Source organism: Schistocerca serialis, chromosome 2, assembly GCF_023864345.2.
Source record: "Schistocerca serialis cubense isolate TAMUIC-IGC-003099 chromosome 2, iqSchSeri2.2, whole genome shotgun sequence".
NCBI lineage: Eukaryota > Metazoa > Arthropoda > Insecta > Orthoptera > Acrididae > Schistocerca > Schistocerca serialis.
The window spans coordinates 246,858,451-246,885,458 of NC_064639.1; the positions used below are offsets into that span (position 1 = coordinate 246,858,451).

At 42.6% G+C, this 27,008-nt stretch overlaps 1 protein-coding gene across 1 annotated transcript in view; it reads left to right on the top strand.

The window, feature by feature from the left end:
- Positions 1-27,008, top strand: part of LOC126456993 (elongator complex protein 3) — an 82,448-nt gene that overhangs the window by 40,572 nt on the left and 14,868 nt on the right. The window contains exons 7-8 of the mRNA XM_050092957.1: positions 25,142-25,274; positions 25,356-25,483. Of these exons, the coding sequence (XP_049948914.1) occupies positions 25,142-25,274; positions 25,356-25,483 (261 nt within the window). The remainder of the gene's footprint in view (positions 1-25,141; positions 25,275-25,355; positions 25,484-27,008) is intronic.

The window sequence follows — 27,008 nt, forward strand, 5'->3', positions numbered from 1 at the left end:
GTGAAAACTCCGGAGCAGCATCCATAGGTGTCGTGAACCTGGGGGTGTGCTCCAGCGAAATGGGTCCCGGAGAAGGCGGCGTCGCGACTGGAGCCGGTTCCGGCGGACTCGGAAGCGGTAGCGACGTCGGCTGGAGCAACACGCACGGGAGATCGGCAGCAGCGACAGGACTGACTTCTCGGGGTGGTGGAAGCGAAGGAAGGGGCGGTGGCACCGGCGTGGCCACCACTCGTGGGCGCATCTGGTCGTAATGGCGAACAACCATGCCGTCGTCCGTATGTATTTCACAAAGCCGGCGGCCACGAAGAGCCTTGACCACCCCTGGAATCCATTTAGGACGAGATCCATACCCTCGTGCCCACATGTTGGCGTCCACCGAGTATTTTCCCGCATGAGGGGACACAGTACAAGGCCTGACAGGGTGAAGCAGGTGCAGTAGAGTGCGCGGTTGGCGACCATGCAAGAGTTCAGCAGGGCTGCGATCACCCAGAGGCGTGAAGCGATAAGAACTCAGAAAGTGCAACAGAGCGTCATCTGTGGAAAAATCACTAAGGAATTTTTTCATCTGGCTTTTGAAAGTGCGGAGAAGGCGCTCGACCTCCCCATTCGATTGTGGATGGAAGGGCGGTGCTGTAACATGATGAATCCCGTGTCCAGTACAAAAATCACGGAAGGCCTGCAAAGAGAACTGAGGGCCATTGTCCGTGATGATCGTGGATGGAAGACCTTCTAGCGCAAAGATTTTGGACAAAGCCAGCGTCGTCGCCACAGTGGTGGGCGACGGACATCGAACAACAAACGGAAACTTCAAGAAAGCGTCAATCGACAGCAGCCAATAGGTGCCGAGGAAGGGGCCGACAAAGTCAGCGTGCACCCGTTCCCATGGCTGCGCCGGGTCAGGCCACGGAGAGGGCATTGTACGGGGTGCAGCCAGTTGTTGAGCACACTGACCACACGCAGCAACCATGTGGGCGATGTCCGAATCAATACCGGGCCAATAAACGTGCCTGTGGGCCAGGAACTTAGTTCGAGAAATCCTCCAATGGCCTTCATGCAACAGTTTGAGAACATCTTTGTGAAGAGAGGCTGGCACCACGACCCGTGGAGATGCGCCATCCGTGGCCAGAAGAACAACACCATCACAAGCAGACAGACGAACGCGCAAGGCATGGTAGTTGCGAAGGGGATCCGATGCCCGGCCCTTGGTCCTGTCCGGCCAACCCCGTTGAATAAAACCGATCACCTGACGCAGGACCGGGTCCCGTGCAGTAGCTGACACGACCTGCGAACCTGTAAGTGGAAAACCCTCGACCACACGACGTTCTGCCTCATCAATGTGGAAACAGAGTAGTTCATCTCGATCGAAAACCGGGTCGGGGCCCCATCGGCAAATGCGACAACGCGTCAGCATTGGCGTGCTGGGCCGTGGGGCGATAGTGAATCTCATAGTGAAAACGAGACAAGTATAAGGCCCAACGTTGCAGGCGGCGAGCTGCCTTATCCGGAACCGACGCCGATGGGCTGAACAGAGAGACCAGCGGCTTGTGGTCGGTGATGAGGTGAAACTTAGAACCATACAAAAAAACGCTGAACTTTTTTAGAGCATAAATGATAGCGAGCGCCTCCTTTTCGATTTGAGAATAACGCCGTTGTGCATCGTTGAGGGTCTTGGAAGCATAGGCGATGGGTCGTTCCGACCCATCCTCATACCGATGGGCGAGAACAGCCCCTAGGCCATACTGGGACGCGTCAGTCGCCAGAACCAAGTGCTGACCTGGACGGAATGTGGCAAGACAAGGCGCCGACTGGAAATGAGCCTTCTGGTGGACAAAAGCCTGCTCACACTCGTTGGACCAACAGAAAGGAACGTTTTTGCATAACAGCTGATGCAGAGGATGAGCTACCACCGCCGCGGATGGAATGAATTTGTGATAATAAGCAATCTTGCCTAGAAACGCCTGAAGTTCTTTGACCGTAGACGGCCGGGGTAGAGCGGTAATGGCCGCAACATGCGGACGTAGAGGACGTATACCCTCACGGGACAAGTGGAAACCAAGATACACGATGGAGGGTTGGAAGAACTGTGACTTGTCCAGATTGCACTTCAACCCAGCCGAATGCAGAACCCGAAACAGTGAACGCAAATTGCGAAGGTGCTCCTCAGTGGAGGCCCCCGTGACAACAATGTCATCCAGATAGTTTATACAGCCGGGAACGGAAGCCGTAACTAACATTATGAAACCAGTTGTGCTTTTTAAATAAAGTAACCATACAGCTTCAGCAACTCAACATCAAAAAAGTTCAAAGAATGGCAGCTTGTTTTGTATTATAGCGAGAAATGGAGGAGAGTGTCATGGATGTGGTAAGCAGTTTGGGATGGCAGTTTTTAAAACAAAGGCATTTGCAGTGAATTTTTTACATGTAATTTCGGTCACCAACTTTCTCCTCAGAGTACAAAAATATTTTGATGAGTCTCAGCTACATAGGAAAAAAAATGATCATTGTAATAAAATAGGAGAAATTAGAGCTCACACAGAAAGATTTAAGAATTCATTTTTTTCCACATGTTATTCAAGAGTGGAATCGCATAGGCGGAAAGTTGTTCGATGAACGCTCTGCCAAGCACGTAAGAGTGAATTGCAGAGCAGTCATGTAGATGTAGAGTCTGTGCAGTTTTGAAACTTCGTGGCATGTTAAAGCTGTGTGCCAAACCAGGATTGCAAATTCAACGAGGCATGCCGAAGAGCTTCTGTGAAGTTTGAAAGTAAGGGAGAGGTACTTGCAGAAGTGAATTGTGAATCATTTCTGAATAGCTCAGTTGAAGTGCATTATCTGCAGCAGGCAAGGTCCAAGGTTTGAGCTCCTTTGGGTCACACAGTTTTTATCTGTTAGGAAGTTCGAAACAAGACATACTCTGCTACTGTGTTTTTGGTTTCTAAACTGTTAATTAGTCTTGGATGTTTTCATTCAGTCAAACTCTTTACTAAATTTCTTATCTAATCTTTGCTCCTATGTTTAATATCAGAGAAATGTATATGATAATTGTGTTACTGAGTGATGCCGTAAAGAGAAGTAACAATAGGTAAGGATTTTAATTATCACTTTAGCTTACTTGGCTTCCTATCAGATTATATGTCCTTCAAAATCAACAGCAAGGGTGTTGTGACTTGCAGAGATTTCGTTGACATTCCCCAAGACGAACTGACGGCTGAATGGTCCCGGGAAGGAATTGTCGATGTGCAACACATTATGAAATGGGTGGATGGTGCTCTCATAAAGACTGACTCATTTATCCTTACATTTAACAGCACCAAATTGCCAGAGCATGTGAAGCCAGGTTTCCTACGTCTCAGTGTACGGCCTTATTACCCCAACCCCACGCGGTGTTTTAAATGCCAACACTTTGGACACGCTACTCTCGGCTGTAGAGGGGAAGCTACTTGCGGGAATTGTGGTAAAGCCACCCATGAGGGAGTTGGTTGCTCCTCTCCTCCCAAGTGTGTCAACTGCTCTGGGGATCACCCTGTGTGGAGTAGGGAATGGAGAGTTTTCCTTGAGGAACGGAAGTTCCAGGAACTAAAAACTACAAAACGCATCCCGTATGGTGAGGCGAAGAAAATCTACAAGTCCATGCAGCCGCCCACATTCGCTGCTTCCTTTTCTTCCGTTCTCAAACAACCAGGCTTGAAAATCGATGCTGCTACACAAGCGGAGGTTGCTACTGTCAGCACTAGCACCTGCGCTTGTCAATGTACGTGTGTTGCTGCCGTTCCTGTGAATCCTGCTGCTCCCCCCCGGCCTTCTGACCAGGCCGTGGTAGCTGACATCATGGAACTTCCTGCCCCTTCCCGGGTCCAGGCTTGTGCACTGCCCAGCGCTGCTACACCCCCTACTGCTTCTGAGGTTTTGGCTCCAATGCCACCTCAGGCCAGAACATCGAAGCCAAAGACAAAGGTGAAGACTCACCCACTAAAGGAGACTGCAGTTATACAGTCTCCTGATGTGGATGTCATTCTCTCTGACGTCTCTCTCGACTCCTCTTCTGAGGCGATGGAGGTTGATGTCAGACTGGGGCAATCATCTCGCCCCAAAACTGAGCCTCCACCTGTTGTGGGCTCTCCTCCCCGACAGAAAGTGAGAATGAAGGTACTCCCACCCTGATAGATGGCTCCCATTATACAGTGGAACGTGAATGGATTCCTGGCACATGTGGAGGAACTGAACCTCCTAGCACGGCAACGCCCCCTGTACTTGTGTTTACAGGAAACACATTTAAAACCATCTGATGCTCCTGTACGAAGGGGCTATACATCATATCACAAAGATGACCTGACTGGAGAAAGGGCCAAAGGCAGAGTCGCTGTGTTTGTCAATAATGATCTCCACTCCTCTGCTCTGCCCCTGGATACTGACCTGCAAGCAGTTGCAGTTGAAATTCATTCACCTCGGAGGCTTACCGCTTGCTCCCTTTATTTACCCCCTCTGGATGCAATGACCTTAGACGCTCTCACAGATCTTATCGACCAACTCCCCCGCCCATTTCTCCTCCTGGGAGACTTCAATGCCCATCATGTCCTGTGGGGCTCCACTTCTCTTTGCGCTCGAGGTCAAATTTTGGAGAGCCTCCTAACATCTCAAGTGTTGTGCATCCTCAACACAGGTACTCCGACTCATTTCTCTACTGCTACAGGGTCATTCTCAGCCATTGACCTATCTTTCTGCTCTCCAACCCTCACCGACTCTATTCACTGGGAGGTAATTGACGACCTTCATTCCAGCGATCACTTCCCTATCCGCATTCATCTCCTGGATGGTGTATTGCTGGAGCAGCGGCCACCATCGTGGATGATTGGCAGGGCTAACTGGCCACTGTTCACTCGGTTGGCTGTCTTGGACCGCCACAATAACGTACAGGAATGGGTGGATCACATCACGCTTGTGGTCCATCATGCTGCTGACCTGTCCATACCACAGTCTTCTGGCACTCTTAAGCGGTGCCTTGTGCCTTGGGGGACAGAAGAGTGCCGTTCAGCCATCTGGGACAGGCGTGCGGCTCTTCGCCGATTTAAATGCCGCCCAACAGCGGTCAATCTTACCACCTTTCGAATCGCGAGAGCCAGGGCACGCCGTGTCATTAAAGAGAGCAAGAAAAGGTCATGGCAGGAGTTCCTGGACTCCATCAACCGTTCCACTTGTTCCACAAGAGTATGGGAAGCCATCCGGAGGATTTCCGGTAAACATAGCCGTTTACCAATAGCTGCTGTCCTGAACCAGGGATGCCTCCAAACAACACCCAGGGCCATTGCTCAGATGCTGGCAGAGCATTTTGCACAAAGTACTGCCACTGCAAATCAGGATCCAGCGTTTCGTCGCTACCATGCGGCTGTCGAAAGAGCGACCTTGGACTTTCGGTCGAACAGTTCTGAGGCCTACAATTCCCCTTTCTCCATGTGGGAACTTGAATCGGCACTTACTGAGACTTCTGACACTGCACCAGGTTACGACCGCATCCGGTACTCCATGCTTCGACATCTGCCAGCGGCGTCAAAGGAAATCCTCCTTGAATGTTTTAATCTCATATGGCAAACTGGAGTGTTCCCCACCTCGTGGAGGGAGGCAATTCTCATCCCTCTCCTCAAACCAGGAAAGGACCGCACATGTCCCGGTAGTTATCGTAGTATCGCCTTGACAAGCTGTGTCGGAAAGACCCTGGAACAGATGGTTAACCGGCGTCTGGTCTGGCTGTTAGAGACCAGACAGCTCTTTAGCCGCTTTCAGTGTGGATTCTGAAAATTTCGGTCCACGGTCGACAGCCTGACCCTCCTAGAGGCGGCTATTTAGCAGGCTTTTCTCCGTCAGCATCACTGTATCTGTATCTTCTTTGATATCAGTAAGGCATATGATACTACTTGGAGACACTGTATTCTTGCACAAATGCATCAATGGGGCTTTTGTGGCCGCCTCCCGATTTTCATTCGGTCTTTCCTGTCTCAGCGGTTTTTTCGGACCCGCGTTGGTAACACACTGTCTGATCGCTTTGAGCAAGAGAATGGTGTCCCCCAGGGCAGTGTTTTAAGTGTTACCCTCTTTGCCATAGCCATCAACAGTATAACGTCTACAGTGAGGAGTCCAGTACAGTGCTCCTTATTTGTGGACGACTTTGCTGTTTTCTGTTCCTCCTCCAGTGTTGCAACCATGAGCCGTCAGTTGCAGCTAACAGTGCGGCGGTTAGAGGAGTGGGGTGCAAAGACGGATTTTCGGTTTTCTGCCGATAAGTGTGTTTGTGTTCATTTTAATCGTTCTCGTCATCTTTTTACTTTGCCTGCCTTGCATATGGGGGATACTGTCCTACATTTTAGAGACCCAGTGCGGTTTCTGGGCCTAATTTTTGACTCCAGGTTGTCATGGCTGCCACACCTACGTGACTTAAAAGCCAGAACGCTGAAGGCACTGAACATCCTCAAGTGCCTCAGTCACAGGTCTTGGGGCGCAGACAGGGCGCGTCTCCTACAGTTTTATGGAGCTTTTGTGCGTTCACGGCTGGACTATGGGTGCACAGTATATGTGTCAGCGAGGCCATCTTATTTGCGGATCCTTGACGCTGTTCACCATGCTGGGATCCGACTGGCCACGGGTGCCTGTACCCAGCCTCTGTGCTGAGTCTGGCGAACCGCCACTTACCATCCGGCGGCAGCTCCTGCTGGTGCGCCAGGCTTGTAAGTTTCTTGCAGCTCCCAGATCGCCTGCTCACCATCTTGTTGCCCATCCACCTCGGGACCGCCTTTTTTCCCGCCGTCCCCGGGCTACGTTGCCGTTTGGGATCCGTGTGCAACGTGTACTAGAGTCCCTCGGTGTGGAGTCTGTACAACCCCAAATCCAAGGTTTTAACCGCCTGCCACCCTGGTTACTGAAGAGGCCTGGAGTGATTTTAGATTTATTGCAGTACAAGAGAGATTGCACTCCTGCCACCGTTTTTAATGCAGCATTTTCTGCCATTTTATCTGAGCACCACGACTATGTAGCTGTTTTTACGGATGGGTCGAAACAAGGGGATTCTGTTGGTTGCTCAGTTGTTTTTCTATATCGTGTCCTGAAGGTCCGACTGCCTCAGACTTTTACTGTCTTTGATGCAGAATTGTTTGCGATCTTGCGGGCACTGGAGAACATGAGACATTCTTCCTCTCCTAAATTTCTTGTCTGTTCCGATTCACTCAATGCCCTTCACTCATTGCAATTTTTGTATCCGGCAGACAAAATTGTCCAGACCATGCAGGATGCCCTCCTCCGACTACAGCGACTGGGGAAGGTTGTAGCTTTCTGCTGCGTTCCAGGGCATGTTGGCATTGCTGGGAATGAAAGGGCAGATCTCGCAGCCAAGGAGGCGTGTCTCGCCCCACAAGTATCTCAGTGTGCTATCCCCTTGCACGCACTCACCTCGCTGTTGAGCTCACGGGTCATGTGTCGGTGGGAGGATGAGTGGCTGGAAGTGACTGACAATAAGCTCCGTATAGTCAAGCCCACAACGCGTGTGTGGTGTACTTCCTTTCAGCCCCATCGACAGGACGAGGTTCTCCTAACTCGGCTTCGAATAGGCCACAGCCCTATGACGCATGGCTTCCTGCTCCGGCGAGAGGACCCTCCAATGTGTGGTGCTTGCGGCGTCCAGGTCACTGTGTGCCACGTTTTATTGGATTGCATTTTATTTTCTGACAGCGGGTCGCGGCTGACTTGCCAGCGGACCTGCCGTCTCTTTTAGGCAACACTCGGACGAATGTGGTTAAAGTTTTAAAGTTCTGTGCCCTGTCAAATGTTTTTACAAAGATTTTAGGGAGAGGATTTTAATTTGCTCACTGTGTGACAAGCTCGCCCATATTTTATGTAAGTGGCCAGCCAATAACAATTTCCTGTGACATTCTTGTTGCTATGTTTCCCCTTTCCTTAGGTAGCATTTTCCTTCTTTTCCTGCTTTGTTTGAGTGTGTGCTTTAGTTTTCTTAGGTCTGTCCACATTCGTTCCTTTTAATGTGTGTCAGGGCGCTGATGACCTCGATGTTGAGCGCCCATAAGCCCCAGCACACCACCACCACCACCATCAAAATCAACAACAAGTGCCAGAGCTAATATGTGATTTCATTATTGTACTAAATTTCTCTTTTTTTTAGGTTTCATTGTGACATTTTTTGCAAGGTAGCTATTAACATTACAAAATTCTCTTTCATGTCCTTCTACTCTTACAACAACAGTGTGTTTTCCATAAAGCTGTATCTAAAACTATGTAACCCCTCACTCCCTGTGTTTTATCCTGTTGCCATCACAAATTCGAAGTGTGCATTCTAGTCAACATTGTCAAAAGTGTACTCTTAATCTGCAATTGCTATAATAATACGAGGGCGGTTCAGAAAGTAACCTCCGATTGGTCACAGTGCGGGTTGTGGGGGGAGTAGCGATGCCATCTGTGCATTCACGCACTCAACAGGTCAGTCGGCATCAAGCCGTGGTCGAGTGAACGTCGTACCTGCGCTAGTTTAGCTTTTGTGGCAGTTTGAAATGTGTGCTGCAATAGAAAACCTCACCAAATGTGAAGTGCGTGCTGTCATAAGGTTTTTTACAGCCAAAGGATATTCTGCAGCAGCTATTCATCGTGAGCTTTGTGCCGTGTACGGACCAAGAGTTATGAGAGAAGGAGTTGTCCGTGAATGGGTACGTTTATTTAAAAGTGGACGAGAAAACGTTCATGATGAAGAGAGGAGTGGTAGACCATCATTGGTGACTGACGAACTCGTTCAGACAGTTGATGCAAAAGTTTGTGAAAATCGACGTTTCTCAATGTCGGAGTTGTCTACTGGTTTTCCACAGATTTCTAAGACTCTCTTGTACGAGATAGTGACAGCAAGATTGGGTTACCGTAAGTTCTGTGCACGATGGGTGCCCAAAATTCTTACCGACCACCACAAAACTCAAAGAATGGCCTCTGCATTAGACTTTCTGTCACGTTATGAGGACGAAGGAGAACCATTGTTAAACAGAATCGTGACCGGTGACGAAACCTGGATTAAGTACGTGAACCCTGAGACAAAAGAACAATCAAAGATGTGGGCACATTCAAATTCGCCTACCAAACCAAGAAAAGCCTCGCAAGATTTTTCTGCCAGAAAACTGATGGCAACGGTGTTTTGGGATGCCAAAGGGGTGTTGTTGGTTGAATTCATGGAACGTGGTACGACCATTAATCAAGACGTGTACTGTGAAACAATAAAAAAGTTACGACGGGCTATACAGAACAAACGCCGTGGTATGCTGACTTCCAGTATCGTTTTTTCTGCACGATAACGCCCGTCTTCACTCTGCTCGCAGAACAACGGCCCTTCTTGAGTCCTTCAAGTGGGACGTTATCAACCATCCACCTTACAGCCCAGACCTGGCGCCAAGTGATTATCACCTCTTCATGCATTTGAAGAAATGGCTCGGGTCACAGCGGTTTGATGACGACGAAGAGCTCAAAGATGCGGTCACAGGCTGGCTCCAGGCACAAGCGGGTGATTTTTATGCAGAAGGAATTTCAAAGCTTGTGAAGAGATACGATAAGTGCCTCAATCGCTATGGAGACTATGTAGAAAAATAGTGCAAAGATGTAGTTGTAAGATGTATATATTAAAATATTTTTATTTAACTTGTTGTATTTTTTTAAATCAACCAGAGGTTACTTTCTGAACGGCCCTCGTAGATTTGCCTTTCTTTAACCTATCTTCTAAGAGTGTTCGTAGTCAGTAGTGCTCATGTGTCCTTTCATTTCTCCATAACCCAAACTGATCTTCCCCAAGATCAGCTTCTACCAGTTTTTCCATTCTTCTGTAAATAATTTGAGTCAGTATTTTGCAACTGTGTCTTATTTAAGTTCAGTAATATTCTCACATGTCACCACTTGCTTTCATTGGAATTGTTACAGTTTTCTTGAAGTGTGAAGATATTTTGCCCACCTCATGTATCTTGCACACCATGTGGAATAGTTTTGTCATGACTGGTACTCCCAAGGATTCTCTTAAAGTTCATGTCTCTTGTAGAGCTCCTCTATACATTTCCTTCCACCTTTCACCTTTCCCTTTTCCCTTCTTTACTTAGTACTGGCTTGCCATATGAGTTCCTGATTTTTATACAGTTGCTTCTTTTTTCTCAAGCAGTCTCTTTAATCTTCCTATAGAGGCTATTTGTCTTTAGCTAATTATACATCTTGTACGGCCTTATACTTGTCCTCTAAACATTCCTGCTTAGCCATTTAACACTTTCTCCCTATCTCATTTTTTAGATGTCTGTATTACCTTTTCCTGTTTCATTTGTTGCATTTTTCTATTTTCTCCTTTCACCACTTAAATTGAGTATCTACTGTTTTATCCAAGAATTTATACTAGATCTTTTCATCTATTTGCTGCCGTGCTGTGTTCTCAATTTCAACTCTCAAAGTCACCCATTCATCATCTACTGTATTCCCTTCCACTGTTTCATTCAAACATTGCTAAATGCACTCTCTGAAACTCCCAGCCTCAGGTTTGTATTTATCCAGGATTCATCTCCTTAGTTTCCAACCCTGTTGCAGTTTCGTAAGTTTTAACTTACAGATCATTACCAATAAATTATCAGAGTCAATGTCTGCAACTGGAAATGTCCTACATTTTAAATTTGCTTTTAAACACGTGTATTCAGGGGAATCTGCAGTGAAATTGGGATTGTGAGGCCGAAAGTGCAGGAGGTCAGGTCTGTATGTAGGAGGATAAGAGTGGAGAAACTTCAGGGTAAGGAAATCAGGCACATGTACATAACAGCGATCTCAGAAAGGTACCAGTTAGTTGAATGTAGTCAATTACAGTCATTGGAAAAGGAATGGACAAGGTACAGGGACACAGTACTAGAAGTGGCTAAAGAATGTCTTGGAACGGTAGTGTGTAAAAGTAGGATGAAGCAAACAGCTTGGTGGAATGACACAGTCAAGGCAGCCTGTAAAAGAAAAAAGAAGGCGTATCAAAAATGGCTACATACTAGAACTCAGGTAGACAGAGAAAGATATGTTGAAGAAAGAAACAAAGCCAAACCGATAATTGCAGCATCCAAGAAGAAATCTTGGGAAGACTTTGGAAACAGGTTGGAGACTATGGGTCAAGCTGCTGGAAAACCATTCTGGAGTGTAATTAGCAGTCTTCGAAAGGGAGGTAAGAAGTAAATGACAAGTATTTTGGACAGGTCAGGAAAACTGCTGGTGAATCCTGTGGATGCCTTCGGCAGATGGAGGGAATACTTTGAAGAGTTGCTCAATGTAGGTGAAAATAAGATCAGCAATGTTTCAGATTTCGAAGTAGAATGGGATAGGAATGATGATGGAAATAGGATCACACGAGGAAGTGGAGAAAATGGTCAATAGATTGCAGTGCAATAAAGCAGCGGGGGTGGATGAAATTAAGTCGAAACTCATCAAATACAGTGGAATGTCAGGTCTTAAATGGCTACACAGGGTAATCGAAATTGCCTGGGAGTCGGGACAGGTTCCATCAGACTGGACAAAAGCAGTAATCACACCAATCTTTAAACATGGAAACAGAAAAGATTGTAACAACTACAGAGGTATCTCTTTAATCAGCGTTGTGGGTAAAATATTCTCAGGCATTGTTGAAAGGAAAGTGCGAGTATTAGTTGAGGACAAATTAGATGAAAATCAGTGTGGGTTTAGGCCTCTTAGAGGTTGTCAGGACCAGAACTTTAGCTTACGGCAAATAATGGAGAAGTGTTATGAGTGGAACAGGGAATTGTATCTATGCTTTGTAGATCTAGAAAAGGCATATGACCGGGTTCCTAGGAGGAAGTTATTGTCTGTTCTACGAGATTATGGAATAGGAGGCAAACTTTTGCAAGCAATTAAAGGTCTTTACATGGATAGTTAGGCAGCAGTTAGAGTTGACGGTAAATTGAGTTCATGGTTCAGAGTACTCTTAGTTTCAGGGGTAAGACAAGGCTGCAACCTGTCTCCGCTGTTGTTCATATTATTTATGGATCATATGTTGAAAACAATAGACTGGCTGGGTGAGATCAAGATATGTGAACACAAAATAAGCAGTCTTGCATATGCGGATGACTTAGTTGTGATGGCAGATTTGATTGAAAGTTTGCAAAGTAATATTTCAGAGCTAAATCAGAAATGTAAGGACTATGGTATGAAGATTAGCATCTCCAAAATGAAAGTAACGTCAGTGGGAAAGAAATATAAACGGATTGAGTGCCAAATAGGAGGAACAAAGTTAGAACAGGTGGACGGTTTCAAGTACTTAGGATGCATATTCTCACAGGATGGCAACATAGTGAAAGAACTGGAAGCGAGGTGTAGCAAAGCTAATGCAGTGAGCGCTCAGCTACGATCTACTCTCTTCTGCAAGAAGGAAGTCAGTACCAAGACTAAGTTACCTGTGAACCGTTCAATCTTTCGACCAACTTTGTTGTATGGGAGCGAAAGCTGGGTGGATTCAGGTTACCTTATCAACAAGGTTGAGGTTACGGATATGAAAGTAGCTAGAATGATTGCAGGTACTAGTAGATGGGAACAATGGCAGGAGGGTGTCCACAATGAGGAAATCAAAGAAAAACTGGGAATGAACTCTATAGATGTAGCAGTCAGGATGAACAGGCTTAGATGGTGGGGTCATGTTACAAGCATGGGAGAAGCAAGGTTACCCAAGAGATTCATGGGTTCAGCAGTAGAGGGTAGGAGGAATCGGGGCAGACCAAGGAGAAGGTACCTGGATTCGGTTAAGAATGATTTTGAAGTAATAGGTTTAACATCAGAAGAGGCACTAATGTTAGCACTGAATAGGGGATCATGGAGGAATTTTATAAGAGGGCTATGCTCCAGACTGAACGCTGAAAGGCATAATCAGTCTTAAATGATGATGATGATGATGATGATGATGATGATGATGATGATATTTGAAATATGTTGCATGGGATTTCACCCTCGTAGGGAAAGAAAGAAGCTGTACTTGATTGATACCATAAGCTGAATTGCTTGAATTGTTGGAGGCATTGAAAGTGTGGAATAATAATAGTTTTGTGCTTCATGTGTGAAGCTCAGTGTGTTTTATTTAATTATAACTGTTTGAATTATTCTTCCAGTTGGTGTGGATATAATATATTTAAAATCACTTGCTTGCTTACAAAAAATGTAACCTAACATATTTGTATTTAAAGAAGAAAAAATGAGAGTTGCTTGAGAAACATCTGAAGTGGAGCGAAAATCAGACATTAAGTTAAAGTGCAGCAGTATTCCCAACATCGAGACATATTGTACGTTAAAATCGCCTGCCACATTTTTCTGTCTGTATGCGTAGGCTAATCTCAGAAACTACTGTAATCATTTCAGTACAGTTTTTTTTTTAAAATAGATAGACTGATTCAAGACGAAGATTTGTGTATATAATTTATTACCGCTACACCATACAAGTCATCCGGCTTCAGTTACTTAGTGCTACGCGTAGGCAGCCATGATTGGTTGCTAGTTTATTGTACTTCCACATCTATTACTGATAGTTTACAAACCATTTTAGTCTGTGGTAGAAGTTAGGAGCCCGTGTCATATGCCTTCCTTCTTATTTAAATTTTTTGCATCCCCATCTATGCTCCAAATTATTGGGGTCAGACAAAACTACTTTCATCCGGGTGTAACTGTGGGTTCTTTGATTATATTTGGAGAAGGCTCATCAAGCTAGAACACATACAATATTAGTTCAATTTATTACATAAATGAATAAAAAATTTACTTAACTGTTCTTTGCCACAGGATTGCTTGATAATTTACAGTTGTCATTGACTATAAAGGCATCACTTGATGCACAGATTAACAAACTATTCTCTTGGGGTACAAAGTTCAACCTTTACAACAGTAAAAGTTCATCTGAAACTTTAACAACTTATTGGTGCTATTCTGTGATGTTGATTGCTGTACAAGTCTCAGATTGAGGAGAACTCTTGCATGCTTGAGATTGTATTGACCTCGGTACAAGGGCTTTTTGTTGCTGAGAAGGATGCGTGTCTTATGGAGCGCCTCCCATACATTGTTGCGGATTATAATGAGCCCTTGCTAATGTCTGCGGTATCAGTTCATTTTGCCACCCTTGTCATGGCACAATGGTCTCTGGACGATACCACACAAACATCTTTGTGTGGTGTGTGGTAGGGGGTGCCTTGGGGGGTCACAATTCTGTCCGGACTGCTGGAGATGGCGGTCGTGTGTGTGACGTGTATTTGCTTTTATGAATGAATGTACATGTGTTGCCTTTCCTGATGAAGGTTGTGACCAAAAACTAATGTATAAGTGTCTTTTAGTTGTGACTGTCTGCAGCTTAATGTGTCATCTTTATTATAAGTAGCAGTCTATCTTTTTCCTTACATTGTTAATTTTTGTCCTTTCTCATTTATCCTTCTGCAGCCTTCTACTCCCAATACTTTTTCATACACTTCTCTTTCCTTGCTCACATGTGCATTTAGATCTCCCATGTTGACGATCTTCTGTCTGGTTGGTCCTCTCTCCATTTCCTCTTCAAAGTCCTCCTCTTCCTTAGCTGAACATCCAACTTGTGGTACATATGTGTTGAATTTTCATATCCTTCCCTTTCACTTTCACTCTTACTCTTTCCATCATTATCCAGTCACGTATTCCCTTTAATTCCACTTTCAACCCTCTTTTTATAACTATTCCCAGTCCATGTCTTCCTTCCTCATTTCCCCTCGGGCACAGCCTATATCCCTACCTCAATTTCCTACTTCCCTCACACTTCCACTTGATTTCAGACAATCCTAGTACATCATCTCCTCTTATTCATTGAGACCACCACCTTCTCCACCTTCCCTGTTAGCGTCTACATATTCAGTGTACCCAATCTCAGTGCTTGTAAATTTCTAGGTCATCTTCCATTCCTTTCTTTCTGAGCCTTGTTCCATATTTGAAAGCATGTATTTCATCCACTGCTGGCTTGCTGGGCCTATTGTAGCTGTATTTGCTATCTGAGTTTTACCTGTGTGTTTGGTCCACAGAAGATATTTAATTCTACAAAGTAGAATCATTCTGCAAGGGTTTTACAAAGCAGGAGCATGTTATGATAGTGGGTGGAGCAGGAAACAGTATTGATAGGGATCAGGGCTACAATATTGAATGTGACCTGTTAAAAATAGCATTTGCAACAAACAATATAAACATTGGCTTGGTTCCTGCTTTCATGTGGTGTGATTGACCCCAATTGAACAGCTCTGTCAGGAGGGTTAGATCAGATCAGCTCTGTCAGGAGGTTAGATCAGCTGCTTCAGATGGCTAGTTTTCAGACGTAGGTGTGGTTCCTGTTGATGCTATTGGTAGGTGGAACTCTACAAGGCATGACCTGCATCTCAGTTGCAAAGGGAAGGGTAAATTGGCTGGGATGATAGCAAAATCTTTAAGGGGGCAAGGGGGCACTGAAACTCAAGGGAGTATGTATTTTTAGGCTAAGATCAGTGTCCAATGATTCAACATTGAATAAATTAAGCTTAATGAGAAGCTCATACAGGCAGGTACCAGAGTATATGAGGTTCTTGTTTGTTTAGAAGGTTTCGAAACTGAGTGTGGAATAGATGTACTACGCCTGTCTGAAATGAAGTGGGATATAAGCTTTCAGCACACATAAGTAGAAATGCTATGGAGAGAGGAGGTGGGTGCTTAAACTAAATAATGGTACTTTTCTAATTGTAGCTGTGTATAGGTCCCCATTGGGAAATTTTTGGCTATTTCTGAAAAACTTGGATTCCTTGTTGTGCTATCTGTCAGATAGAGGGAAGCAAATTATTGTTTGTGTGGATTTCACTGTAGATTTTCTGAAAGAATCTGATAGAAAGCACAACTTGAAGTATTACTTGGTTCTTTCAGTTTGATATCTTTTATTGACTTTCCTACTTGGGTACTAAAGGAAAGCAGCACACAGATAGATAATGTTTTTATAGACCAAAGTAGATTTAATCAAACCAAAACTTTTCTTGTTAAGAAAGGTCTGTCTGATCATGGTGCACAGCTACTTGCAGTATATGACATAGCTCCACACAGTAATGCATGACATAGCTCCACACAGTAATGCAAAACAGTCCTCCACAATAGTGCATTCAGTTAATGATTTAACAGTTGCAAATTTTGGGAAAAGCTTGCAACAGTTAGAATGGGATGAGGTGTACAGGGAACTTGATGCTAATATAAAATTTAACTTATTTCATGATACCTTTGTGAGTATATTTGGAAACAGTTTCCCTAAGAAAACAGTAAAATATAATTGTAAGAAACCATCCAAAAAGCCATGGCTGACAAAAAGGATAAAAATGACCTGTAAATGGAAATGGGAAATGTATCTTACAGCTAGGAGGAGTAATGGCTCAGAAACAGTCAAATTTTATAAGAACTGCTGCACTGTATTAAGAAAAGTTATTAAAATGTGCTGGAGTCTGTGCATTCTGCCTGAGATTAGCGCCTTTGATAATAAAATTGAAGCAATTTGAAATATTCTTAAAAGGGAAACAGGGCAACCTAGAGTGCAGAAGACTGTATTTCTATCAGTCTCAATGAAAAGTTCGTTAGCAAAAAGTCAGAAGTAGAAAATATTTTTAATAATCACTTTTAAGTGTTGTAGAGAAAATGGGATCCAGTGTTCATTAGAAAAAACAAGGCTGTATATGGAAGAGGCAATACCTATGCAATTTGATAACATTGAAATTTAACATACCTCCCCTACTGAAATTAGGAAAATACTAAATTCGCTCAAAATAAAAGCTCATGGAATCGATGTTATTTGAACAGAGTACTAAAAGCTTAATGCCAACAGATAAGTAGGATTCTCAGCAACATATGTAGTAGCTCACTGAAACAGGGCATTTTTCTGAATAGATTGAAATATGCTGTTGTTAAACCATTGTGTAAAAAAGGGGACAGGTCTGATGCTAACAACTACTGCCCAATCCCACTTCTGACAGCTTTATCCAAAATTCTTGAAAAAGTAATGTATTCAAGATTAACTTCACATATTTGTAAAAATGAAGTACTAACAAAATGCCAGTTTGGTTTTCAGAAAGGCTTTCCAACAGAAAATGCTATACAGGCTTTCACTGATCAAACATTAAATGCTCTGAATAACTGAACATCACTTATTGTTATTTTTTGTGGCTGTGTTAATCATAAAATTCTTCTAGATAAACTTGAAAATTGTGGTATGGATGGGACACTGTACAAATTGCGTAATTCATATTTAACTGGAAGAAAGCAGAAGGTTTAAATCAACACTACAGATAGTCTGCAAAAATCAGCAGTCATTTAACTGGGGAGTTATCAAGAATGGTGTCCCACAGGTTCAGTCATAGGTCCACTACTGTTCTTAATATATATTAATGCCTCACCACTGTATATTCATGAAAATGCAAAGTTAGTTCTTTGTGCTGATGATATAGGTGTAATAATCACACCCAACAAGCAAGCATTAGCTGAGGAAATTGTAAATAGTGTCTTTCAGAAAATTACTAAGTGTTTCTCTGCAAATTGATCCTCACTAAATTTTAAGCAAACACATTATATACAGTTCTTTTCAGTAAATGGCGTAACACATTGATAAACATAGACTTTGAACAGAAGTCTGTTGCTAAGGCAGACTATTCAAAATTTCTGTGTCTGTACATTGGAGAAATTGAATTAGGAGGAACACACTGACTATGTGCTGAAACGTTTAGATGATAAGCATAGCAGTAAATTAGCCTGTGATGCCTGTTTTCATGCACTGCTTTCATATGGCATCAAATTTTGGGTAATTCATCATTAAGAGAAAAGTATTCATTACACACATTCATGTAGTCAGAGTAACAGATGGAGCCACCCAAGATCACCTTGCAGACATTTATTAAAGAAACTCAGGATATTCACAGTACCTGTTGTTGTTGTTGTTGTTGTTGTTGTTGTCTTCAGTCCAGAGACTGGTTTGATGCACCTCTCCATGCTTTTCTATCCTGTGCAAGCTTCTTCATCTCCCAGTATCTACTGCAACCTACATCCTTCTGAATCTGCTTAGTTTATTCATCTCTTGGTCTCCCTCTACAATTTTTACCCTCCATGCTGCCCTCCAATACTAAATTGGTAATCCCTTGATGTCTCAGAACATGTCCTACCAACCGATCCCTTCTCCTAGTCAAGTTGTGCCACAAATTTCTCCTCTCCCCAATTCTGTTCAGTACCTCCTCATTAGTTATGTGATCTACCCATCTAATCTTCAGCATTCTTCTGTAGCACCACATTTCGAAAGCTTCTGTTCTCTTCTTGTCCAAACTATTTATCGTCCATGTTTCACTTCCATACATGGCTACACTCCATACAAATACTTTCAGAAACGTCTTCCTGACACTTAACTCTATACTCGATGTTAACAAATTTCTCTTCTTCAGAAATGCTTTCCTTGCCATTGCCAGTCTACATTTTATATCCTCTCTACTTCAACCATCATCAGTTATTTTGCTCTCCAAATAACAAAACTCATTTACTACTTTAAGTGTCTCATTTTCTAATCTAATTCCCTCAGCATCACCTGACTTAACTCGACTACATTCCATTATCCTCATTTTGCTTTTGTTGATGTTCATCTTATATCCTCCTTTCAAGACACTGTCCATTCCATTCAGCTGCTTTTCCAAGTCCTTTGCTGTTTCTGATAGAATTACAATGTCATTGGCGAACCTCAAAGTTTTAATTTCTTCTCCATGGATCTTAATTTCTATTCTGAATTTTTCTTTTGTTTCCTTTACTGCTTGCTCAATGTACAGATTGAATAATATCGAGGATAGGCTACAACCCTGTCTCACTCCCTTCCCAACCACTGCTTCCCTTTCATGCCCCTAGACTCTTATAATTGCCATCTGGTTTCTGTACAAATTGTAAATTTGCTCCCTGTATTTTACACCTGCCACCTTCAGAATTTGAAAGAGAGTATTCCTGTCAACATTGTGAAAAGCTATCTCTACCCATTCTTCTTCTACTGTATTTCTTTCCCCCATTCCTGTCAATCATTCGCTTATGTTCTCCCTGAAACTCTCTGGTTCTGTCAGTTTATCCAGTTCCCATCTCCTTAAATTCCCACCTTTTTGCAGTTTCTTCAGTTTTAATCAACAGTTCATAATCAATAGTGTGTGGTCAGAGTCCCCATCTGCCCCTGGAAATGTCTTACAGTTTAAAACCTGGTTCCTAAATCTCTGTCTTACCATTGTATAATCTATCTGAAACCTTCCAGTATCTCCAGGCCTCTTTCATGATTCTTGAACCAAGTGTTAGCTATGATTAAATTATGCTCTGTGCAGAATTCTACCAGGCGGCTTTCTCTTTCATTTCTTACCCCTGTTACATATTCACCTATTATGTTTCCTTCTCTTCCTTAAAGAATAATTTCTTTTATCTCATCATACGTTTCGTCAATCTTTTCGTCATCTGCAGAGCTAGTTGGCAAATAAACTTGTACTACTGTGGTAGGTGTGGGCTTTGTGTCTATCTTGGCCACAATAATGTGTTCCCTGTGCTGTTTGTATTAGCTTACCTGCACTCCTATTTTTTTATTCATTATTAAACCTACTCCAGCATTACCCCTGTTTGATTTGGTATTTATAACCCTGTATTCACCTGACCAGTAGTCTTGTTCCTCCTGCCACTGAACTTCACTAGTTCCCACTATATCTAACTTTAACGTATCCATTTCCCTTTTTAAATTTTCTAACCTACCTGTCCGATTAAGGGATCTGACATTCCATTCTACGATCCGTAGAACGCCAATTTTCTTTATCCTGATAACGACGTCATCCTGAGTAGTCCCCGCCCGGAGATCCGAATGGGGGACTATTTTACCTCCGGAATATTTTACCCAGGAGGACGCCATCATCATTTAACCGTACAGTAAAGCTGCATGCCCTCGGGAAAAACTATGGCTGTAGTTTCCCGATGCTTTCAGCTACTCGCAGTACCAGCACAGCAAGGCAGGTTTGGTTAGTGTTACAAGGCCAAATCAGTCAATCATTCAAACTGTTGCCCCTGCAACTACTGAATAGGCTGCTGCCCCTCTTCAGGAACCACACATTTGTCTGGCCTCTCAACAGATACCTCTCTATTGTGGTTGCACCTATGGTACGGCTATCTGTATTGCTTAGACACGCAAGCCTCCCCACCAACAGCAAGGTCCATGGTTCATGGTTTACAATACATATATTCACTTACTAAATTTATTATTAATAAGCCATTCTAATTCAAAAATAACAGCAAAGTGCATAACTTCAACTCTAGAAGAAAGTATGATCTTCGCTATTCTTGGTTAAATCTGACTTTGTCACAGGAAAGGTTGAATTATGCTGCCACATAATCTTTGGTCATTTACCAAATAGCATTAAAAGACTGACAAAGAGCCAACTATTATTTAAAAACAAATTAAAAGAATTTCTGAATGACAACTCCTACTCAATAAATGAATTTTTAGATATGAAGTAGTAATTGAAAAAAATAAATAAAAATTAAAAAAACAATCATGTTAAGAAAATTTATGTTAAATTGACACATTCCACATCATTATGTCGTATTCATGATCTATTGAGACACTGTTAATGTAATGTAACAGCCAGGAGCTGCTGATGAGCATTCCCCATTTTCTCATCTAGGGACATGCTCCCTGGTTTAATAATTTTCTAAATACTTTTGGTCTTGTTCTTGGAGTGTTTTATTTTTTGTGCTTATTACTTGGGTTTTGGTTTTTTAATGACAGAGTCAATGATTTTTCATCACTGAGGGTGCTGTAATTTCTAATCTTGACCACAGTTTATTCTGTGAATTATGTAGAACTCTCTCCCCCCACCACATGACACTTAAATCCCAGGAGTTATCTACCATTTATCTTCGCTGTTGTTCAATTTTGCTCTTATTTATTTTAGGGGAAAACAAGACAAAGTGCTATGGGATTATGTTTAAGAAAGTTAAATTTTTCATTAATACCGTCTGCGTTGTAAATTACACCTGTACTATCGTTCCACAATTTCTCTCTATATATTATGTGTGAGTCATTGTTTGTGATTCTGCAATACAATACATTTCTTCTACAATTGTACCATTAAATTTTGATGTTATCATTGACTGCCATGGTCAGATAAACCATTAATTCTTCTGTTTTACGCCTAAATGACTGCAAGGTACTGGATCTACAAGCAAATTGTTAGCAGCTGTTGCACTATTCTTTCAATCCAATAAGGAATTTTTCTGTTGAAAATAACCCATCCTCGAACAGTATTATCTGGTAGTAAATCAAATTTACAGGTTTCCACAAACAATGATTTTCCTGCTACACCTGCAGAACCTGCTTAAAACTATTCTGCTTTATGAAGCCTAAGATACTTTCTGCCAGTGGCCTGTAAACTGTGTGTTTTCTGTTCCATTATTGTGGCATAGCATTGAAAGTAAGTGTTCAGTACAGTATTCGTTAACCAGAATGGCCTGGTACTTAACACCTTTTTTATATGTATTTAGTCATGCCCCCTTTCTTCTTATTGGTTCTGTGATATACGATACTAGCTTGTATCCAACAGGATGAGTCTGCACAGTTTTCAGTGATTTCCATGTGACTTTGTATTATGCACAAGTGTTCTCAAATCCCATGTACTTTTTCATTTCTACATCTACGTACATACTCTGCAAGCCACCATAAGGCACACAGTGAAGGGTACCTCGTACCACTACCAGTCATTCCGTTTCCTATTCCACTCATATATGAGGCGAAGGAAAGATGATTGTCTACATATCTTATGAATGAGTCCTGATTTCCCTTATCTTCACTGTCCTTATGTGAGATGCAAGTTGCTGGCATTAGAATCCTTCTGCAGTTAGCCACAAGTGTCAGTTATCTAATCTTCCTCAATAGTGCTTCACAAAAAGAACACCTTCTTCTGCCAAGGATTCCAATTTGAGATCACAGAGCAGTTCCATAATACTTGCTTGCTTGTTAAGTGAAACTACTAGCAGTACACCCTTGATTCGGTTCGAAGTGTTTCTTTAATCAGATGGAATGGGGATCCCAAACACTAGTGTACTCCAGAACTGGTTGCATTAGTGCTCTATATGTGGTTTCCTCCTTAGATGAGCTACACTGTCCTAGAATTCTCCCAATAAACCAGTGACATCCATTCGCCTTCTCTGCTATCGACCTTACATGCTCATTCCATTTCATATGGCTTTACAGTGTTCCACATAGATATTTAATCTACGTGACTGTGTCAAGCAGCACACCATTGATACTATATTCAAACATTACAGGATTGTTTTCCCTACGCGTCTGCCTTTACATTTTTCGACATTTAGGCAAGCTGTCATTCATGACACCAAAGAGAAATTCTGTCCCAAGTCGTCCTGTCTCCTCCAGCGGTCAGTCAACAATGATACTTTCCCATACACTTTAGTGTCATCAGCAAACAGTCGCAGATTGCTGTTCGACCTATCTATCAGATTGTGTGTGTTCTTGGAGAAAAAGAGCATTCTATCACGCCTCATTGGTGAACTCTTGAACATGCCCTTGTCTCTGATGAGGACTTGCCATCCAAGACAGCATACTGGGTTTTATGACTTAAAGAGCCTTTGATCGGCTCACATATCAAAGAACCCATTCTATGTGCTTGGGACCTTAGTGAACAGTCAGCAGTGGGGCTTAGTGAACAGTCAGCAGTGGGGCTTAGTGAACAGTCAGCAGTGGGGCACTGTGTCAGTCACTTTCTGGAAACCTAGGAATGTCGAACCTGCCAATTGTGCTTTAACCGTGGTTCTCTTGGCAGTCATGTGCTTTGAGTTGCGTTTGTGTGTGTGTGTGTGTGTGTGTGTGTGTGTGTGTGTGTGTGTTTGTGTTTGTCATCTAATTTTGACGAAGGCGTTACTGGCCGAAAGCTATATTTGCGACAGTCTTTTTGTTGTGCTTATTTGCAACTCAGCATCTCCGCCATATGGCGAGTAGCAACTGCCCTTTTCACAATATTGTTCTTGGGATTTTGTGTGAGAAAAGGGTAAGCTGAGCTTTGAATGTGCAATTCTCTCTAAATCCCTACTGAATTGTGGGCAGAAACTTTTCTGTCTCAGGGAAATTTATTGTATTTCAACTTGGCATATGCTCAATAATTCTGCACCAAACTGATAAAGGTTTGTACTTTGCAGGTCTGTACTTCCTATATACAGGAGTCACCTGTTCTCTTTTTCTAATCACTTGGGACTTGGGCTGGGTGCGAGATTCATGATAAATGCAAGCTAAGTAAGGGGCCAATGCTGAAGAATACTCTCTGTAAAACCGAATTGGGATTCCAACCTGACTTGCTGACTTGGCCGCTTATTTGTTTCAGCTCTTTTAGTTGCTTCTCAACAACAGTGTTGCCAATTTCTGTTTTCATTTTGCTGACTGGATATGACAGTTTTTTTTTTTTTAAAGGCTCTCTGATATTCTGATGAAAGACTCTGAATCCATTTTCCGTAATATCTTTGGCTTTGTACAATCTGCTGTCACTATATTTATTATGCAGCTCTGTCTTTCAAATGCTTTTACAAAGGCGAAGTGAACACATTGGAAATCGCTTGTATATGAAGGATACTGTTTTGATCAGTCATTGTCGCTTATATAATTAAGGCTGTGGTCCAAGCTGTTACTTGCACTTCCCTCTATTGCTATATGGTCTTCGTTTCCAGTATCCATCCCCAAAGAGCCTAAATCACAGGTGACATCGTGGAGATCTGCACTTGGCTGAACCAGTTTCCCCTCTCTCATGGCTACCACTCAGCTAGAAGACATTTTTGGTCTTTTTAAAATTTGCCTTCTCACACATAGATTTCATACTTTCTGATTGCTTCAGAAGTCTTTGAAATGTCAGAATGTTTTTGTCCTAAATATTCTTAGCTTCGAGGCTATTGCAGACAGCTAGACTAAAGCAGAACTTTCAGTTCTCTGGACTTTTACCGATTTGGAAGGGATGACTGTTGTCCAGCCTACTAGTCTAGACCCAGCATTAGCACAGCAGACTGCAGCATGAAAAAGTCTAAATCCTCTGGCTTCACTATCAAATCAGCTGGAAATTCTGAGATAAACTGCTCTTTTTCTAGCACTGTGGAGCAGTAGTGGCAATCACTATCTGCAGAAGTGGCCAGAATCATTGCTTGTATAAGTGATATTACAACATCCCACATGAAAACACTGACGTTCCTCACTGATTGCCATTTCTGTGGCAATTTGCCGACTTGTCCATTGTTCAGTCAAGATATTTGGTTATTTTGAAAACAGATTTTCTGGTTAGGTGTTTAAAAATGAGCATTGTTTAGTGACAGTTGTGTTGTGTAATTTAAATGTACCATATCTGTTAAGCTAAATATTTTGTGTAATGATATATGATGATATGAAATATAAATAGTCTAGATTTCTGAAGTTCCAAATACTTGAAGAAACCTGAATGATCTAATTGACAATAGTATCTTTATATCAACAAAAATAATCAACTCTTTAAAATATAATAGTATAGAGAAAAAAATCTACTCACCAAGCAGCAGCAGTACAAGAAAACATGTATAAAGGTTAATTAAATGTGCAAGCTTTCGAATCCAGTGGCTTCCTTTTCTGGTAGAAGGGTTGAAGGGGAAGAAAAGGAATGATGGGAAAGGCTTGGTGAGATTTAAGAAATGGTGAGAGTACATAAAAGTTGCCCACAACACCAGGTCAGGGGAGACTTACTAGAAAGGATGAGAAGGAAATGTCAATGTTCAGCAGATTTGAATGATGAAGCAAGCAAAAATAAATAAAAATTTCGTTACCTTTATCCCATCTGGTAAGCCTCCCATGACCCAAGGTTCCAGGAAACTTTTACACAACTCTACCTGTTTCCTATACCTCACCAGTCCTTTTCCTTCATTCCTCTTCAGTCCCCTTCAATCCTTCTTCCAGAAGAATGAGCCACTGGCTCCGAAAGCTTGCACATTTTCTTAACTTTTATATGTGTTATCTCCCACTGCCACTTGGTGTGCAGTATCTTTTTTGTATGACAAATATGTGTTTCCCCAAACGGCATTTATCTAATTGCAGCTCTGGAGTTGAACATGGGAATTTGAGAGAACTGGCCTTAGCGAGAATGAAGGATCTAGGTACTAGTTGTCGAGACGTTAGAACAAGAGAGGTTGGGATACAAGAAATTCATCACAAAGTTCGACCCTATGAGGTAAATTTTTAATCTGGATTTGTGTACTTATTCTCATGTTTTTCTGCATTAGTGTTTATCACTTCCTGATCTTATTTTCAGGTAGAACTGATTAGAAGAGATTATGTTGCAAATGGTGGCTGGGAAACATTTCTGTCCTATGAAGATCCTGAGCAAGATATCCTTGTTGGTCTTCTTCGCTTGCGAAAGTGCTCAGAGGAAACATTTAGGTAATGAAATTTTTATTTCTTCTTGATTCACACATGCAGCAGGAAAATTTATAGTATGAATTGTCACAAATATTAGGCTGCTGCAATTTAAGCTGTGCTCTTGGGTCCCAGCCTATCTGCACTGTGCGAAACTGCATCATGTTTCTTTTGTGGGAGAGGGGGGTGTAGAAGAACAGGTAAATATTTGGACATTCAAGAATATAAAGGTCATTGTTTCACTCAAAGCAATTTAAGCTGTACTCTTACTGCCCACCCTAACTACCCAAAACAATATATATATATATATATAATAGAAGGAAACATTCCACGTGGGAAAAATTATATATAAGTCACCTCATCTTTAAAAACAAAGATGATGTGACTTACCAAATGAAAGTGCTGGCAGGTCGACAGACACACAAACATACACACAAAATTCAAGCTTTCGCAACAAACTGTTGCCTCATCAGGAAAGGGGGAAGGAGAGGGAAAGACGAAAGGATATTTTTCCTACGTGGAATGTTTCCCTCTATTTTTTATATATATATATATATATATATATATATATATATATGTATATATATATAAAATAGAAGGAAACATTCCACGTGGGAAAAATTATATATAAAATCAAAGATGAGGTGACTTACCGAACGAAAGCGCTGGCAGGTCGATAGACACACAAACATACACACAAAATTCAAGCTTTCGCAACAAACTGTTGCCTCATCAGGAAAGAGGGAAGGAGAGGGGAAGACGAAAGGAAGTGGGTTTTAAGGGAGAGGGTAAGGAGTCATTCCAATCCCGGGAGCGGAAAGACTTACCTTAGGGGGAAAAAAGGACAGGTATACACTCGCACACACGCACATATCCAATCACGCATACAGACACAAGCAGACATATTTGTGTTTGTTTGTGTGTCTATCGACCTGCCAGCGCTTTCGTTCGGTAAGTCACCTCATCTTTGATTTTTATATATATATATATATATATATATATATATATATATATATATATATAAAAACAAAGATGTAGTGACTTACCAAATGAAAGTGCTGGCAGGTCGACAGGCACACAAACATACACACAAAATTCAAGCTTTCGCAACAAACTGTTGCCTCATCAGGAAAGAGGGAAGGAGAGGGAAAGATGAAAGGATGTGGGTTTTAAGGGAGAGGGTAAGGAGTCATTCCAATCCCGGGAGCGGAAAGACTTACCTTAGGGGGAAAAAAGGACGGGTATACACTCGCGCGCGCACACACACACACCCGTGCACTAAGGCATGTTTAGCCACAGGGTGATCCTCATTACCAACAAACACTGTCTGCCTGTGTCCATTCATGCGAATGGACAGTTTGTTGCTGGCCATTCCCACATAGAATGCGTCACAGTGTAAGCAGGTCAGTTGGTAGATCACGTGGGTGCTTTCACACGTGGCTCTGCCTTTGATCATGTACACCTTCCGGGTTACAGGACTGGAGTAGGTGGTGGTGGGAGGGTGCATGGGACAGGTTTTACACCGGGGGCGGTTACAAGGGTAGGAGCC